The sequence below is a fragment of the Manis javanica genome, chromosome 14 (genome assembly GCF_040802235.1).
Source record: "Manis javanica isolate MJ-LG chromosome 14, MJ_LKY, whole genome shotgun sequence".
NCBI lineage: Eukaryota > Metazoa > Chordata > Mammalia > Pholidota > Manidae > Manis > Manis javanica.
Window position 1 is genome coordinate 82,129,543 of NC_133169.1, and position 19,308 is coordinate 82,148,850.

Genomic DNA, 19,308 nt, shown 5'->3' on the forward strand with positions numbered 1-19,308 from the left:
ATATAGAGTACAACCCCAAATTTAACTTCAAATACCACACCTCAGTGCCAGCCAAGAACCAGCCCTGTTTTCTGAAATGTAAGACAAGGTAACCCAACCATCCTTAGACATTCCCAGACAACTGGTAGATTTGCTAGAAATACAGACCTTGACCCCTCCCCGACTGCAGCTGTCCCCCGGCCCTCCTGTGCTCAGGATGTGGTGAAGGCTCACCCAGCAAGCTGGCAGGGCCTTCCCGAGTCTCCCAACTGGAAGGCATTTCCCCCTTTTACAGGAAGCCCTGTGGCTACCTTCTTCTAGGCTGTAAGTATCTTCTGAACAGCCCAGAAGCACGGCTGCCCAGCTCTATTCAGTGTACAGTAAGCCTGAAGGAAGGCCACAGTGCAGGAAAGCAAAGTGGTTCTTTACATTGTTCGAAAGAAGGGATTGGTTCCTACGTACATTTCTAGAAAAACAAAACAGAAGGGCCAGGGGTAACACAGACTTAGCAAGCAGATTAAGAGGTAGTGGCTGTGAAACAGCACACCCAGCACAGAAAGGGCAGAAGTGAATTTGCACCATAGAGATGGGAAGTATTGAAAGTGAGAACACTTTTATGGACTAGGCTGACCCTCAGAGTTAAAGAAGAGACTGGTATATAGCAGGTTAGGTGCTTAGTAAAAAATTTCAAATTGAACAGTATCAGAAGTCATGAGAACTAGAGATGGGGAAGCAGATATATTCTACATTTGCTTTTGAGCAACTATATTCCTCCCACAAAATGCCTCTCAGGATTGGCACACAGACTAGATGTGGTCAACGGTGCAAAATACAATGCAGCAAGTATGTCATCCATGAGTTAACAAAACTACCCACGTCCCACACTGGAACTGCTACCGATGCTCATACCCACTGACAGCTCACCAGGAAGGAGAGCATTCCGTCTGCCCTGCTGAGGTAGCCAAATGGCTCGATCTTGGGCCAAGGGACGTGTTCCTAATTCCTTCTTGGCTCACTCATCTTGATAAGACACACCCAGGTCTCTTATTCATCCTCTCTGCCTTTTGGAGGTAGTGATATTTTACAAGCAAATGGCATCAAGTCTAGTTGCAAAAGCCCTAACATTCAGAATACTTTAGTCTAATACTGTAAAACTGTTTAAGTTCAAAAACTCAAAAAACATACTGCCTGACATGGGTCTGATGAATACGCTACTAGTATGTCACCCAAATCCTATCATCAACCAGCCCTAAAGTCTCCTTCCAGCCTATATTCTCCAGCAGACCAACCAACACCCAGCCTGCTGCTGCTAGTTCCTAAGTACTGCTTTCTTCCTCACCTTGGCATCTCTCCACCCCCAACCAAACCCAATTTGACTTTTGAAACAATGACTTCTCCTCATAGAACCTTTCCTAAATCCGTCCAGCCCTGTAGCCGCCATTTGCTCATTAATCTTGTTCTGTTCAGGAAAATCTTTGTTACTCATCTCCTCCCAATAGTATTTAGTATTTGTTTTGCCTCCTTAGCTATACCAAAACCTCCCATGAAAGCAACCACGCCCTCCACTTCCTACAAGCCAGGAGCTATAGTTCAGGGATTCATTCATTCAATATGCTTTCCCTTTACTTGCAATCTTCTCCCTTACTTTCTTCCTTCCTAGTGGGAGATCAATTTTCATACAAAATCCAGACAACTAAAGATTATCTTTCTTAAAGCTCAAGCAACTTTGTAGGGAGAACATTACATTTGATTCCTTCCACTTAAATGTATACTGAGCCTTAGAAAAAGAAAAATCAGAAAGATCTTTAAATGGAAGTGGTGGCAAGCAAAAGTTAAGCTTTGAAAGATGAGATTCTGATAGCTATGGGTAAAGTAAAGGGCACTTAGCTGGAGATCTGCTCTCTCAGTTCTTCCCTGGTGGAAATAACTTCCTATCCCTGTTCAACTGTCATAATAAGAGCCTAGACAACCTACCTAATTTCTTAATTTATCTTGGATCAGAATATTGATTATAGGATTAGCCAACCTTTAAGTAAATTAAGATATCATGTGGCTTGGAGTATCTGGTATCACATATGCACAGTGACTCGGTTTCTCTCCTCCTCCTCCTAGTTCCAGGTTAAACGCAGCATTGCCATGACAAGTTACAGGGCTGTAGTCCACCAAGTTACAAGAGATTTTGCTTAATTCCAGCAGCTGGTGTATTGAAACAGTTGTAAAATAAACAAATCACAGCCACGCCACTCAGGGATCTATCTGTAACTTAAAAGCAATGCCTTTGTGAACCTTTGGAAAAATATAAAAATTGTAAAGCAATGCTTACCTTGTGTACTGAATGTAGATTTGTGAAGGCAAGCTGCGATATAGGTCATTAGGAATACATTCATTCAGTTCATCAAGTATGTGTCTCCCAGGTATATTTGGTCTTCATCCAGTTCCTAAAGACACTGCAGCCTTAAAGGTGAAATGGGTGTCTGGTCATGTTAATGAGACTTTTGGACCCCACCCAAGGGTAGGGGTTGGAGGCTAAAATCAGCCAATGGCCAACTGAGTCAATCATGACTAAGCAATGAAGCCTCCACAAAAACCCCTGAGAGCAGCTCATGGCTCTCTGGGACCCTGCTTCTCTGCAGGAGAGAGCTTCTATGCTTGGGGAACCAGAACTCTTCCATGTGCCACCAAGCCAGGCCCCAAGCTCCATGAGGACAGAAGCTGCTTTATTTGGGACCTTGTCCTATGCCTCTCTTCACCTGGCTGTTAACTTGTATCCCTTACAGTATCCTTTATTAAACAGGTAAATGTGTTTTCCTGAGTTCTGTGAGCCACTCTAGCAAATTAATAGAACCTAAGGGGGAGGTCATGGGAACCTCCAATCTGTAGCCAGTAGGCCAGAAGCACAGGGTAACTGCCTGGGGCTTGTGACCTGCATCTGGAGCTGGGGGTGAAGGGCAGTCTTGTAGGCCGGAGCCCTTAACCTTGGGAATCTGGTGCTGTCTCTGGGCAGACAGCATCAGAATTGAGTTCTCAGACACCCTACAGGTGTTCAAGAATTGTTTGGTATTGCGTGTGTGCAAAGACCCCCTCCCTGCCACACACACATTGAATCAGGTTTGGGAAGGAGCTACACTACTGTTACTGCTGCACAACACTATTATTGTATATAACAATAGTGTTGTGTATAAGTGAAAGGAAACAATCACACGAGCTAATAAAATATAGCAGCACTTCAAGAAGTAACTTGCTTCTACAATGTAAGAATTACCAGAATCTAAGCAGGCATATCCTTGTTAATCTATGAGGGTGTTAGGGAGAAAGTAATAAGCTAACATTCAGAAGGGGTTTGGTTTATGTTCAATCGCAAGTGACATGGACAGTCAATGAAAAGTTGAGAAACCAAAAGATTGTCACAGAGGGGTTTTCATCACAACAGCACCACAAAGGAGGCAGTTATTATTTCCAACTTACCCAAGGTCATGTAAGCACCAAGAGACAGAGATGAAGACTCCAGCCTCGCAGTATGACTTTATGCCACATTAGTTTAGTAATAACTGGGAATTGATAAGGTAGGCAGGTTTGAGTTTTACAGAGCAATCTGGCTACTATGGATAATGGGAAAGGGCTACTCACTTTCCCTGGATAAGACAAGAGCCTGCACAACTATTGACAGATATATTAAAGAAAAAGCATAAAACAGAGAGAGAAAAGGGTAGGAAGAGCGCCACAGCCAACTTGAAGAGCCTCTTAACACCGTGCCTGTTATTTATCTGGGTACACAATGTCTACAAGTGGTGTATTTTTACTTGGATGAGCTGTCAGATTGCTATTGAACATGAGAGTTTAAGATTTATCAGGATTTTTTGTTTGTTGACGAGGGCCATAGTCTGCAGAAAGTCAGGAAAACAAAAAATGTACTTTATTATCTGTCCACTCAATCTTACTCATTCAAAGAGATCCCAGTGTCCTTTAGGTATGAGTAGTGATGTTACTTAGCCCTGTAATACTAACAGTTCTTGGGGGTTATACTGATTGAGAGCTGACAGTGATAGGCTCCTATTTCCTAGAAACTTTCATAACATATGGTAACAATCCTGGACTTTCAGTAAGATCTGTGTTTCTCATAGCATTGCTGGGGATATACTTGGAGTGGTTAAGCTTTTTGCAAGAGTTGACCATTACAGGAGGAATAAGCAGATGAGACACTCCCAGACAGGACTGAACTCTGCTGCCTTCCCCACTAAACTCAGGACAAATGGAAAACAAGCTTACTTCCCGAGATTAAAGGAAATAAAGGATCCAGCAGGAGTCACAGAGCTGGCAGACTTTTCCTGAAAAGTCCACAGAATAAACATTTTAGGCTTTTTGGTCAGATACAGTGTGTGTGTATCTTTCAACAATCCTTTAAAAATGTACAAACCATTTTTTAACTCACAGGTGCAAAATTAGGCTGTGGGCTGGGCTGGGTTTCACTAAAGCAAGGGCTATAGTTTGCTATCTGTTGTAGACAAATGGAATTCATGTGAGACAGCATATGAGACTTCATTAAGATATATATAGCACAAGGGTTGACATAAAGGCAAACTACTGTTAAATAATCTGAGCCAGCCTAGCTCACAATAAACAAATAATGAAGAGAACACAGTAAGACTATATGTGAATACAGATGATACTAACTGTTAAAGGGAGAAAAAAGAAGAGATAAGTATTTTTAAATTTGTGAGCCATCTCAAACCTTCAAGAAAACTTCATTCTGCTATAGGGGAGCGTCAGAGAAAAATGGCTGTGAGGTTGTGTATGCCTGAGTACACCATTCAGGAACTGAGAACCGTATCAATAGCAATTAGAAGAGAGAAGAGTCTATCAAAACCCTATTGCTATGTCAGCAGCTTCCCATGAGCTAAGACACGAAACACCTGCAAGTATTTTCCAGCAAAACAACTGTACATAAATCTAACTCATTTAATATTAAGTGAAGAGACACATTTAAACACACAAAAGCAAACCACTTACTACCTACTATGTAATTTACTTTTTATTGAAAGTTATCTTGCATTCATGATGACTTCTGGGTTTTGCCACACATTTTAATGTTAAAGGTTTATTTTTTACATGCAAGTAGTGTGAACAGTTTTCCCTACATGAGATCAGATTATAAAAAGATGACATACCACATGGGTTGTGTCTTTTTTAACTGAAAAGCTAATAAACTGTCTAGTTTTATTTCCCCCAAGCCATAAACTGAGTAGTAGCTGAGTCTCTAGCCAACATATTCAAAGTTGAGGATTAAAAATGCAAAAACAAGTTCTCAGATTCACTAAAGGGAGCCCTGCTATGTAAGAACAGGCTACTGCTATCAGTGGTACTCCCTGACTCCAGGAAGCTGGAAGACATCCCAATAACCCCACTCAGAACATTTACTTCAGTAACCTTTTTCCAGTTTCCAACTCATGAATAAAGATAATACGTTGTTAATTCTACTTCAGAAAACTTTCCAAGTTGTTTTATTTACAATGCCAACTTTTAAAAGGTCATTAAACTAAAGTTAACTGGACAATAAACTAGGCAAAAATCACTTTACAAAAAGAAGGAAAGCCCAAAAAATGCTGCTTCCTATAGAGAACCCACAGTTCAGTTTTATTCAGAAAAAAAAAAAGGAAAAAGAAAACCTTTTCATCATACCAGGAGAAACTCAGCCATGGGGCCATAGGTTTGGAGTCTGTGCTCAAACTACACATGCAGTGAGGACAACTTCTGCTAATACAACTGATTTCTTGCGCATTTGTCTACTGTTTGCCTAATATTAACAATTATAAACAGAGCAGTGCAACTAGTATCTGGAACAATCCTTACAGTGTTACAGTGTCAAGCATAACATTTCACTTCTCTTCACACCACTGGTTCTCTTTGCGCACCTAGAAGAGAAAGTTATGAGTACTATAAGTAGCCTTTCCTAAGACTACCACCCAGTGATTCACTGATTGCCTGTAAGATGGGGTCAGAAAGGGACAGATGGGAAACTGGAAAAACACCAGGTTCACAGTATGCTTCCTGGTTACAATTCTTGGCCTCCCAAGTTTTTATTCTGCCCTGCTGAGATCATCAAAAAAAAAAGGTAAGGGCAATGGGCAATTACAGCTTCAGTCACCAGAGCTGATAGAGCAAATTCAAATAGTTCATTCACATTACTTCAGTTTGTAGCTGTGTCAACAAAATCATTCTCATCTATTCATTAATTTCCTCCCCATTCACTAAGTCGCTTTGAAGGATGCTAGCACTACAACCATGCATAGGGCCTGGTTGTCTGCAATTAAGTTATTTATGGCTGACATGTAAGGTCCCAGATACCAAAACTAGTTCATTACTAAGGAATAAATATCAAAGAGCACCACTAGTTGAAAACTAATTGCTCTTATGCTTATAAAAGAGCAGTACCATCCAAATGGTTAGACTCATAGGCAGACTCTAAATCAAAATATTTTTAGGACATAGAAGTACCTATTATTCTAAAGTATGGTCAGGATTCTTTGATACAGTCACAACTCTGTTCCTGGCATGTTATGAGTTTTAGTCTCTTTTAAAAAGAATGCAATAAAAAAAAAAAGAATGCAATCAAGGACAAGCTGTGGGCTACCTACCTGGGCTTCCTCTTCTTCAGTGAAGTCATTTTTGATATTGAAGGTCTTGCGAATCTCCTCAGGAGTTTTCCCCTTGATCATGTTGGCAACAGTCTTGCACGTAACATCAAGCAGACCTTTGATGTCTAAGTAGTTTGCAGCCTATAAAGTGATTTATTATTACAGTGAACTTCATGTTCAAAAATAAATTGAAAGATAATGACTGAAACCCCTATCTAAGTTTAAAATGCTAGTTAATTTTAAGAAATTAAATGAAAAAACAAATCAAATTCTGTTGAAATATTTTTCTTGTCCTCTTCTTTGTCACACCTCTATAATACTGAGCTGCCTTAAGCAAACTACACTATCTCAAATGTTTAAGAATGCCCACTACTGGCAGAGGGGTATGCATGTGTGCAAGTGCCATATCAAATCTGTACTAAAATATTTAGCATTGTATTTTACTTATCTTCTGAAAGAATCAGCATTTAGTCTCTCTTGATTTTCTCTACCATTTTTCTGTTTTCTATTTATTGATTTCTCCACTTCAACATTCCCTTTCTTTAGGTTTAACTTCATCTTTCATTAACTTTTTAAGGTCAAACCTTAGATCATAGATTTGAAACTTCTTTTCCAATGTAGGTGTTCAAGATTTATCAATTTCCCCTCTAAATACTACTTTAGCTGCATCTCACAGATTTTCATGTGTTGTGTTCTATTTCCATTCAGGTCAAAATACTTTTGTTGTTTTTTTTTTCTTTTTTGACTCATGGGTTAATAAGAAGTGTGCTATTTAGTTTTCAAATGCCTGCAGATTTTCCAGCTATTATTGATTTATGATTAATTCCATTGTGATCGGAAAACACACACCGTGTACATGAACTGAATCCTTTCAAGTTTGAGACTTGTTTTATGGCCCAGAATATGTCTTTCTTGGTAGTATATGCTTGAAAAGAATATGTATTTTGCTGTCATTAGATGTAATGATCTTTAAATGCCAATTAGGACAAAATGGTATATAGTGTTATTCAAGTCTTCGATAGCCTTACAGATTCTCTACTTGTTTTATCAATTATTTAGAGACATTTGTTGAAATCTCTGTGGATTTGTCTGTTTATCCTCTGAGTTCTATTTGTTTTTGTTTCACTTTTTAGAGGCTCAGCTTTTAGGTACAAATGTTTAGGATTATTTCCTCTTTTTAAAAAAAGTCTTTTTATTGAAGTATAGTTGATATACAATATTCTATTGGTTTCAAATGTACAACATAGTAATTCAACAGCTATTTACATAATTAAATGCTCACAGCCCAGGAAGTGTAGTTACTGTCAACAAAGATAGTACAATATTGTTGACTATCATTATTTCCTTTTAACAATGAACTGATCCTTTTATCACTAGGCAATGACCCTCTTTGTTAATCTTTGCTCTGAAATTTACTTTAATTAAGTCACTCTAGTTTTTCAATTGTAAGCACAATGTATCTTTTTCTACCCTTTAAACCTCTACTGTCTTTGTATTTAAATTCAGTTTTCATACACAGAATAGCTGAGTCTTATATTTTTTCTATCCAATGTGACAATCTCCACCCTTTGTGTTTAGACCATTTACATTCAATGTGATTATTGGTACATGGATTTACATATAGCATTGCATTTGAGTTCAGGGTGTTAAAATTCAGTATCAGTGAATTTAACAAATTTAACTCTATAAAAAGTACTAAAGGCTCTGGACTAGAGAAATCTTATATACATTAAAAACATACCAGAATAAGTTCAAAAAGTGTTCCTTGGTCAACTTTCAGGAATTCTTGGTCCCAAACAGGGATATCATCTGTTCGCTTTTCTTTGTTCTCATCATCCTCAGGGGGAGGAGGGTCATCCTTGTGATGGGTGCACCACTGAATGACCTACAAGAACAAAAGTTCATTCCTCTGTAGCATTTTATCACAACGTCCTCATTCCACTGCTGGGGCAGTTATTCCTACAATTGGCTAAGAAACATCTACTAGTTGACTTGAATAACAAAGTTAATAGCCAAACATAAAAAGCAAAAATGAAGCTTGAGGAATCTTCACAAGGATTCACAACAGGGTAGAAGATCTTAGATAATAGTGAACCATCAGACAGATTACTATACTTGACCATATTAAAAAGCTTCTGTACAAAAAGACAGGACAATGACTAGGAAAAAAAATGCAACATGTACAACTGACAATGAATTACCCTATAGAATATAAAATCTTAAAGATCACTACAAAGAAATGAGCTAAAGATATGAATAGGCTACTCACAAAAGAAATCTGGAGAACTGCTAAGCCTCATTAGATGCAAAATTAATGCTACAGTCATATACTACTTTAGATTGCAAAAAAAAATCATTTTGATGCAGATCATTGGCAATAATGTGAGGACAACATGAACTCTTTTACTGGTGTGTAAATTGGTGTAACCCCTTTGAAAAATAATCTAGCACTATCTAGTGAAGCTGAATACGTACATACATTATCACCAAGCAATTCTAAATAACCCAGACATGTTCATGAGACTATTTGGTTATAAGAACAAAGAAGGAAAAGCCTAAATGTTTCCTCAGTAGGGGAATGAACACATTACAAAGTTTGAGGAAGTTGATTAGCTAGACTATGTACCGAAGACCAAAATCAACACTAACAGTGCTAAGTTGTAGAATCTAGGCTGTCAGTCAATGGGTGTTTGCTGTGTAGTTCAATTTCAAGAAATTAGTGATTGTTACTTATGGGGTTTCTGGTCAGATGAGAGATAGGATGGAAGATTTTACTGTATACCTTTACCATTAATCAGTTGAAGAAAACTTACAAGCAGCCCGTATACCCCAGCCCATTAACTCTGACCTTCTCTGCTCCTTCCTTGTTCACTGTGCTGTAGACACCACACACAAGTTTTATCCCCAACTTTCCTCAAAAGGTAGGGCATGTTTTTTGTCTTAAGGTCACTGCACGGGATTCTCTTCCTTCACATATTCTCCTCTGTTCAAAGATCATCTTCTCCGTAAGGCATTTCCTGACCATCTTTATTTTAAAAGTAGTTAACTATCCACCTACCAACCCACTTGTACTCTATAGTTTTTCCATTTGATGTATTTCTTATATGGTATGTTTCCCCCACATCTTTAGACTGTAAATAGCAGAGACTGCTGTTTACTGCTGCACCTTCAGCACCTAAAAAATGCCAAGTCTTTGAATGAATGCAAGTGAAAGTCCTTTTAGAAGCATTTACATACTATATAATAGAATGTTAATTGTAAGACAAAACCCAGAAGCCAGAAAAGAGTTCTAACTAGATAAAATATAAAGCTTCTAAACCATAAAATAGTATGAACTGACATTAGACAAGTGGCAGAAACTCTAAAGAATTCCTATAAAAAGTCCATTAGACTATAAAACGGATGAACCTTGAAAACATTATGCTAAGAGAAATAAGCCAGACACAAAAAGGATAAATACTGTATGATGCCATTTATATGCACATAGAGCCAAATTCATTAAGAGAGAAAACAAAATGGGCTACAAGGGGCTAGAGGGAAGGGAGAATGGGATAAATTAAACCCATTATTGTTTAATGGGTACAGAGTTTTCAGTTTGGGATGACAAAAGTTCTAGAGAGAGTGGGGATGGTTGCACAATGTAAATGTACTAAATGCCACTGAACTGTACAATTTAAAAAGTTAAAATGGTAAATTTTGTTGTATTTTATGACAATTTTTTTTTTAAAGCAAAAGACAATGCAGAAAATATAAATAGTCAGTAACAGACATGCAAAAAATGTTCGGGCTTAGAGAATCACTTTTTGACCCAGTCTGGGGCAATTAAAAAGACTACTAATAGCAGATCATGGTAAGAGTATGGAAAAATATGCAGTGTAGTAGCATCTCATGCCAGGGTCAAGAGAAAGCATAAGATGAAATCATATCTGGTCAATGACCTCTGAAAATCCTCTAGGTAGGGGCCAACTGGATCTGACCATTCCCATCTCTAGGACTAACCAGCTTTCCCCTCAATGTGGAAATTGGCTGCTGTCTCTTCAGATGAATACCTGGCTCTGTTAAGGAGCTGTGCCCTGAAACACTAAAATCCTACTCAATATGGAGAGCCATTTATGCTCAGATACAAGGTAAAGTGATTAACTAAAAACAAAACAAGCACACCTCTTATTCTCAAGCTCCCTTTGGGGCACACCCCAAATTCTATGCACAAACAATACAAAAAATTTTCCCTTCTGCTAAGAATATACTATTATATTTCAGTAATTTAAATGTTAATGGAAAAAGACTAGACAATTCAAATAGTCACACAGCCAGGTTAAATCAACCACAACAAATATTTAGAGTCATAATCATACTATGTTGTGTTGTGTTGTAAAGGAAGCTGTCTTCAATATAGAAAGATCACCAGAATATTGTTAAATAAAAAAAAAGATAGGTGCATACACAAGTGTATACTTTATTTACTACCTTACCTTTTTTAATATTGCTGCATTAACATTTGGTAGAGGAACTGGGTCATCATCTCCTTCATCATCCATTCCCAAATCTAAGAAAACCAGAAGAGAGTTGCCATTATTTCCTAACACCACTGCAACATTTACACCAACCAGGTTGTGACTCAAACAAATAACTTGCAAGACACTGTCTAAGCCTGTAAGGAGTACTTTATTAATAGTTCTCTTAAGAGGATTTAAAATTGGTAGTAACTAAAAGGTCTGTGAACCACCCAAAACTATATAAAATGTGTGAGTAGACAAATACAGAAATATTATATAAAGAGAGTTCTCAATTAGGAAAGAATGTGATTTAGTAAGTGGGAATGAGACAATTGGACAGCCATTTGGAAAAAAATTAAAACCAGATCCTTATCCTTAGTCTTTATACCAAACTGTACAACATGCACTGCGCATTTAGAAAAATAAAATGTAAAGTACTATAAATAACAGAATCTCAATCTATTAAAATCTGAAGCCCAAACATGTACATATACACACGAAACAGATCATGCAGCCACTGACAAAAATAAGGCAGGCAGCTCCATATATACTGGTATGTTTTTCAAGTTTTTAAAAGCCAGGTATAAAAAGATAAAACAATCTGAATAAATGAAAATGTAAGTATATATGCATATTAAAATATCTCCAAAAGGACACATAAGGAATTGACAACAATATTATGTCTAGGGAAGTTAACAAGAACATGGGTTAAGGGACTTAGTTTCAGTACATACCCTTTAGTGTTATTCATCACATACATATTACCTATAATTTTGAATCTATAGGTTTCTCTGGTAAAAAAGGCCTAACTTTCAGTTTCTCAAAGTGGTTGGTGAACTCCAAAGAAAAAACTTATAAAATCCTTATGTTCCTTAAAGATTCTAAATAAGAATATTTTTTCAAATCACATGGGTCTGTCCTTCAGTAAAGAGCTACCAAAGAAAGCTACTTAAAGGGCAGTAAGTACCAAGACTGGGGGTCAAAAGTTACTACAGCACTATATTGGTTGTAGCAGTTACCAGTTATGCTAACATGGTCAGCAATGAACACAGGAGGATGAGAGGAATTGTTGCAATTTTAGATAAGAGTGGCTCAGGATGCCTCACTGAGATGACATTTTAAGAAAATCCTAAAGGAAAGAACACCTAAGCAGAGGAAATAGCAAATGCAAAGGCCTTCTGAAAGAAGTATCAGAAACACTATGGATTCTATAGTGTCACTAGAGCAGAGTGAGCAAGGGTAAAAAGAACAGTCAAGAGCAGTAACAGAGCCTGGTAGTAATAGGGGTTTGTGCATTTTGGCCACTGTATAGGGAAGAGACAGCAGAGAGCTGGGGGGAAAGAGGGAAACCAATTACGGGACTGGCAATCATCCAGTTACAAAATGGTGGCTTGTACAGGTTTATAGCTATGAAAGAACTGGTCCAATTCTGTTACGCCTTTCGAAGATGGAGGCAATAGGATTTGCCAAAAGATGGGAGTAGAATGTGAAGAGTGAAGGAACACTAACGTTTAGGACACGGGGAGCTACATGGATAGAGCTGCCACTGGAGTTGCCATTAATTGACACGAGGAAGGGGACTTAACTTGGAAGGCAGGGAATCAAGAATTCTTATTTCATAAGTTTGAGATACCTACTATATATGCAAGGATAGACCAAGAGGTTAAATATCTAAGTCTAAAAATCGAAAGAAGAGATCAGAACTCTAAGTTTGGGAATTGGTATATAGATGGTTTCTAACACTATTAGGAATAGATGAGATGACCAGGGGAACAAGAGTGTAGACAGAGAGAAGAGGTCCACTAATTAAGGCAAGCTCTGAGGAACTACAGGCTTTAAAGACGGGGAGACAGAAGGCTGTGAGTGAAGTATTAATAGCAGGTATCCTGGTAGCCAAATGTAGAACAGAATGGTTAACTGTCAAATGCTGTCAATAGGTCTAGAAAAAATAAATAGATGATGCACTTGATAACATGGAAGTCACTGAGATTAACAAGCAATTCCAGTGGAATGGGAAAGTTAAGAGTAGATTCAAAAAGTATATGGATGGATTCTCCTATATATTTTCCGTGTGGATGAACTCACTCACTTGCCCTCTCCTCATTTCCACCAATGCCTTTCCCTGATCCCATTGCAGCCTAGAGTAACACTATGAAATGACACTATCTCAATTTGGACGAAGCCACTTATGCTTTTCCTGAACTAGTGTGAAATATTTTTAATCAGAGAGGAAGGTACACTATGTAAAACACCTGTGTTTTGGGGAATTAGGATATTAAAGGAAGCAATACAGAAGACCAGCTTGTTTAGATCCTATTAGTATTTGGAAGAATACTAAAGTCACCTTAAAACTAAGGTCCTTCTGGTTGTAAAGAATCACTTCTCTAGCATTTAAACTAAGGATTTGCAATATTTTTTGCTTTTAGACTGAATGCACAACTAGCAACAGTCACTCCTTTAAGCTATTTAGTTTCAAGGACTTCTGAAAGACACCTGTATCCTGACACCACACCATGGACCTGAAAAAAAAAATCAGTCAATCCATATATATGCCAAGATTTTCACTTCTGATTGTCCTGTGATTACAAGGTTTCATTTTTGTTTTCTAAGTCATAAAAAAACCCATAACCAGAGATTCTCAGATGGAAAATAAGGAAAGCAGTAAGTTGCTGAACTCTAAATAGACTCCAGTCCTCAAAAGGCTAGAATTCTATACAAACTATTGGTACTTAAGATAAAGCCATTCACCTTTGATGCCCAAAGGCAATGGAAGGAAATAAATCACAAAACTGTTGCCATCTATCAGTCTACTTGCTTCACTGATCAAAGCTGGCATGGAAAACCTTCAAGAAGCCCTGTATTCTTACACTGGCAAATGCTTCTCTGAAGCAGCACAGGACAGATTAGTGTGCCAGGCACCAACTAAGAAGAAATAAAGAACACTTTCATTGCCAAAGCAAGTATTCAGGCATCAATTTTGGTATCAGTTTCTACATCTTCTAGATAAAGCCTTACTCACCTGCCTGTAGGGACACATGGATTGCTTTCACACTCTATTAGTGACCATACATAGTTCTTCATTCAACACGTACTTGATGAACAGTGACTGTGGGATGTACCAAGGGGTTTACAACTTAATAGAAATGATCTGTGTATGTAAGTTACCAGGGAACAGGAAGGACTGAAAGCGACACGTGATTGGTATCAATTACCAAAAAGAATTACATGTTCAGCTTTTATCAGCAAACAGAAGCCACCTGCTTAGAAAACAGAAGACACATGCTCCACAATTCAGCTTCTGTCTCTGACACCTATTATCTTTTGGAAGTTGTCTTAACTTACAAACTGTGAAATCCTCAATGACTAGTCTGCAGTGTAAGAATCTGAGGATCACTCTGGTCACCTCAAAATGCCTTCCTCAAATCCTCTGCTAATCCTCCTCCTCCAACTTCTACACTCTTAACACTGCCCTTCCCGCCCCAATATGGCTGCCTACCAACCTCACTTACTCCTATACTCCCATAACTCATCGGATGAAGTAAGTCTATTTACCTCCAGCAGTCTACAACTCAGTGACCAAGGTCCACATACTCAATTGCTTAGTAGACTGTTACAAAGATGTTCTGAAGCAATCTCAAACATACATACTATGTTCAAGCTCAAAGTCATTTTCTCTCCATTCCTCTGAAACCCATTCTTCAGCTCTACCAACTACAGTATCACTATCTCATCCCGCCCCATAGACCCCCACTAAAAATTTCAATTTTACTTTTCTCCAACATATCCCATCTACTTTACCTCAGAATCATCTCCCAAAACATCCTAATTTTACTACATGTGAAATATCACCTCACTGCAGTAATACACACTGCAATTTCTCCACAAGCATGAAGAGTAACATCAGCCAAGATATTCCCATAGCACCACCTGGCACACAATTTTATTAATGAATTAGTTATACCATGTGACAGTTTGTCTTGTTTGGTGTCTGTCTTCCTTCCTAGTTTATAAATTCTTTAAGGGCAAAGACCATTTCGTACTTAGCTTCTTTTCACCAGCATATAGCTAGTGCTTGGCATGTAACTCTTCTCTTTGCTTAAGTGTGTATAAGCTACAGATCTTCCCTACATAAAAACCTTTGTTATCTGACTACTGAAGAACATTCTTATTACTACTAAGTTTTTATTTTTTTACCAATTCTTGAAACTGCCTTGTATGTCTCCATTTATTAATGTCCAGCAACCCACTGGTAATACTGAGATCCACATTAACTAGTAAAAGTTTCAAAATTTGTCAGGACTGGTTTTCTTGCCTTACTTTTTTGATGTGCTACATATAATGATCTGCAGTAGTTTCAGAGGAATAACAAAATAGACAAAAGGGAAAAGCTGGTTAAAGAAAAAAATCTCAGTTTACAATCTACTCAGCTTACTCCCTTCTGCTGCAATAAGGTGCTCTATTTACCTACCACATAGAAAGGTATCTCTTTTCCACAGGCTTTTATTTTTTGCCACTAGATATTGTGAATCCAAGTATACTCAAAACAGAAATGGGCCATTGACTGAGGCTCAGAAATCATTTCAGTATGAGCTTATTGTCTTATCTATTTAATAAGGCAAAAACCTCATTAATTGAGACAGTGCAGAAAGGATGACCTGTATAAGAAAAATGTAGTTAGAACTTTAAACTCTACCCCCTGCCTTCATACTCTTGAGCATTTTATGACAGATTGTTACTTATATGAATCCAGTGTTAAAAGGTTATCTCAAATTACGTATTTCTTCCCCTTTCCCCAAACCCATGTTTTCTAATAAAACTTACCTTCCAACATGGTCTTGATAGTCACAGACTGTTTGGCAATTTCAACGTCAACTTCAAATATCTCTCCATCAGAACTCTGCAACTTAATTGAAGGCATCTGAAAAAAAAGGTATTATCCTGAATTTGAAGTTTAAGAGAGATTAGTTTTATATGACATTTCAACAACTACAGTCTGTTAGAAGTCCTCTAACTTATTCACTATAAAATTTTAAAGACTTATAATGCAAAACCCTGGAAAACACTGTAAGTGGTTGTCACAGGCTAGCATACAAGTGTTTCCACCAAATTTTTTCAAAGTGTAACTCCTAGGAACAGCAGCTTTTAAGGCCTGCCCTACTGAACTCATTACTGGGATTAATTTTAGGGTTGAATTCTGTACTTTTGATGTGCAAAATGTATCTAAAATTGACTTACTACTCTTTGCCTGCCTTTCTGCTCTCAGTGAATACTAACTACTCCATTTGAATAAACTGCCACAATTAACCACCTGCAAACCTGAGGGAGTTCAGTAAAAATAAACTACCAAATAAGAGTAATTTTCACATAGCGTGATTTACAGTGAAAAATCCAAAGAGAAGATCAGGATATACTTATGTTTCACAAATGTAAGACCATACACAAGAGAATAAAAGATATAAAGATAAGCAGATGTCGATATAACTCCCTAAACCAAAAAATAAGGACTCTGAAATTTAAGTTCCTCGTCTTCCTTTACTATCCAGTTGTCCACGTTTGAGATCTGCCAAAATCCTATTACTTTCTGCAAAAATGTATTAACTCAGATCAATTATGAGTCAAGAAAAAGATGCCTCTTACATAAAAGTTAATTAAGCAATTAAACTCAAAGACTTGAGTTGTGGCGGAAAACAAACGAACAAACAAAAACCTGTTTAAAATTAAAATTTCTAAGCCAGCCAATTTCTTCCCATCTTCAGATTCTTGGGAAAAAGGGTGCAAGAGAGGGGATAAATGCAGCAATACTACCTAACTGTAAAGATTAATTCGAGACCTCTTCAAATTTCAAGCATATATATATATATATATATATATATATATTTTAAAGGTCCATGCTTCTGAGGTATTCATAATCCTGCGATGCCAATGTTCATTTGCAAGTGTAGAATTTGGCATTTGAAACATTCAATGCACCTATTTTAGGTTCTAAGACTTAAGACCCATTAAATCAGTTAAAATACTCATTCAGCTTTTCCCAGACAATTGTCTCCATCCCCCAAACAGAGCTGTTAGAGAACAGAAAAATTAAAGCTATGTTTTAAAACCAGACATTGAACTATCCTGCTGTCACTCATCCATCATTGGGATCAAATTTCACTTTTCAGTTCAAATATGTCTGCTTCTCCATGTTGCTTAGTACTTGCCAATAATGCAGTTGTCCTGTTCAATGGAGAAAGGCCCAGAGCAGAGGCCCTTCGCTATGACAAGGAACTAAAAGTTCATATCCCCAAAAGAAATATTTTAAGGTGAGCCCAGTTTTTAATTACAGAATAATAAATGTCTTTGTATGTTCCCTAGCACTGAAATTAACATTACAGAATCACAGGTGTGGCAATGCAGCTGATAAGATTACTTTTAAGCAAGACGACCATTTCATTTCTTTCAAGTAACTCTGGATAAATAGCAAGATCTGCCTAGTCACAGTCAACTTCATGTATTAGGTTACTCTTAAGGGATCTTGTTAAGTAACAGAGAGGCTAATCGGTTACTCTGTAATTCGATGCACTTTGTAATTGTAAACAATACTCAAAGAGAACTCTTTTATTCATGTTATAGAGCTGGAATTCAGAGCAAAGTTTACAGATAATAATGGATGAAATTTTGATTTGACATACTTTAAAGGCCAATTCTTCAATTCCTTAGGCTCTGGTACTTGGAAATTAAATCACCCTCCATGCCTGGCATGAAGTGGGTTCCAACATCAGAAAGAAAAATCTGTGTTTCGAAGTGAGCCGAAAAAATCTAACACTTCTTTTAGAAGGCAGAGTGGAGAAGTCTGCGTTGCTCTGTGACACAGAGACATTCTATTGTGACGCTTTGATGAAAATGTCATGACCCCAAACCCCAGGCCTTAAGTCTCCATTAAAAAGTGAACCAAGCAAGTCAACGTCCTATCCCTGTAAAACTTAACTCGATGTGTCTGGCTTTTAAAGTTAGAGCTCTTAAAAGTCACACCATAATGACGACGGGATCTGGAATCTGCTATTACAACCGTTGTTTCGGCAACTCCAGGCTGTGCCAAAATAATGAATAAATAAATATTCAGAAGGAGCGAGCGGCTATCTGCAAAGATTCAGCCCCAGCAGTTAGCGGGGGCCGGTGACTAGTGACGCCAGACACCAGGAGAACGGAAGGGACCCAAGAACTCAGCGCTCCCAGACTACCGCCGCCACGCTCCCTTTGGACAGCAAAACAACAAACAAGGACACACGCTCACGACAGCGTGATCTCCATTAAAGGGACCCCCATTAAAAGCCCCACCGCCACCCATGCCCTGGGTCTCCAGTACCGACAGGCTCAACGCCAAGGGAGGCCCCGGGCCGCTACCTGGCCCTTGCAGCTGAGCTTCGCGCCGGCTGACGCCTGCCGGGTGCAGAGAAGGCCCAATCCCGGGCCTAGCTCACACCGTGAGCCGCCCGGCGACGCCCACCCGGCGTCGGGAGGACTCGCGGCCAGAAGAGGCCGAGGCGAGCCGAGGGGAGGGGTGGGAGAATGGGGTCCGCCAGAACCTCCGAGTCAACGGGGCCCACAACGGGTCCACCGGGCCTGAGGGGAGGCCAGGCCCAGCTGACTCCCGCCTCCGGCAGGCCAAAGCCGCAGCGGTGCGGCCACCAAGCTTGCTATCAGCAGCACCACCGCCCCTTCCAGCTCGGTCGGCCGCTACTCACGGTGTTCTGTCTCAAGGAAACGACGGGCCAGAGGCTGACCAGAGCTGGGCAGCGTCTGCTAAACCAAGATGAAGGCAGAGGACAAGGCCACCACAGCAGCGCGGCGCGGCGCGGCGTCAGCCTTTATAGGAGAGGACGCAGTCGGTGAGGACCCCGAGGCCTAGTGACGTCACGGAGCCGGCCGGCCTGGCCGCCGAGATCGCCTGACGGCAGGCGGAGGACGACAGCGAGGCGGGTCCAGGGCGCCGGCAGGGCGGTGCAGGGCAGAGCGGGCCGGGGCGGGGATGATTTTTAACCCCACCCTCCACAGCGCGGCTCGCTCTCCTCAAAGCGGGAACGGGGACTGCACGGGGAACTCTGCAGCCTGCAAGGGTCCTTCAGGCAGGGGCTGTCCTAAGCCGTAGTAAAAACCCCAGTTCTTGAAAACCCTCGAAGTTACCAGTGCGTGTATGTGTGTATTTCATGACGGCAAAACGG

General features: G+C 39.2%; 1 protein-coding gene across 1 annotated transcript; it reads right to left on the reverse strand.

Moving 5' to 3' along the window:
• Positions 1-4,995: 4,995 nt before the first annotated feature.
• Positions 4,996-18,989, reverse strand: SKP1 (S-phase kinase associated protein 1). The gene is made up of 6 exons (XM_017674592.3): positions 18,832-18,989; positions 15,929-16,025; positions 11,084-11,157; positions 8,353-8,496; positions 6,612-6,752; positions 4,996-5,888 (listed from the first exon to the last, which is right to left on the reverse strand). The coding sequence occupies exons 2-6, from the start codon at positions 16,023-16,025 to the stop codon at positions 5,853-5,855; spliced, it is 492 nt and encodes a 163-aa protein (XP_017530081.1). The 5' UTR covers positions 18,832-18,989; the 3' UTR covers positions 4,996-5,852.
• Positions 18,990-19,308: the final 319 nt, after the last annotated feature.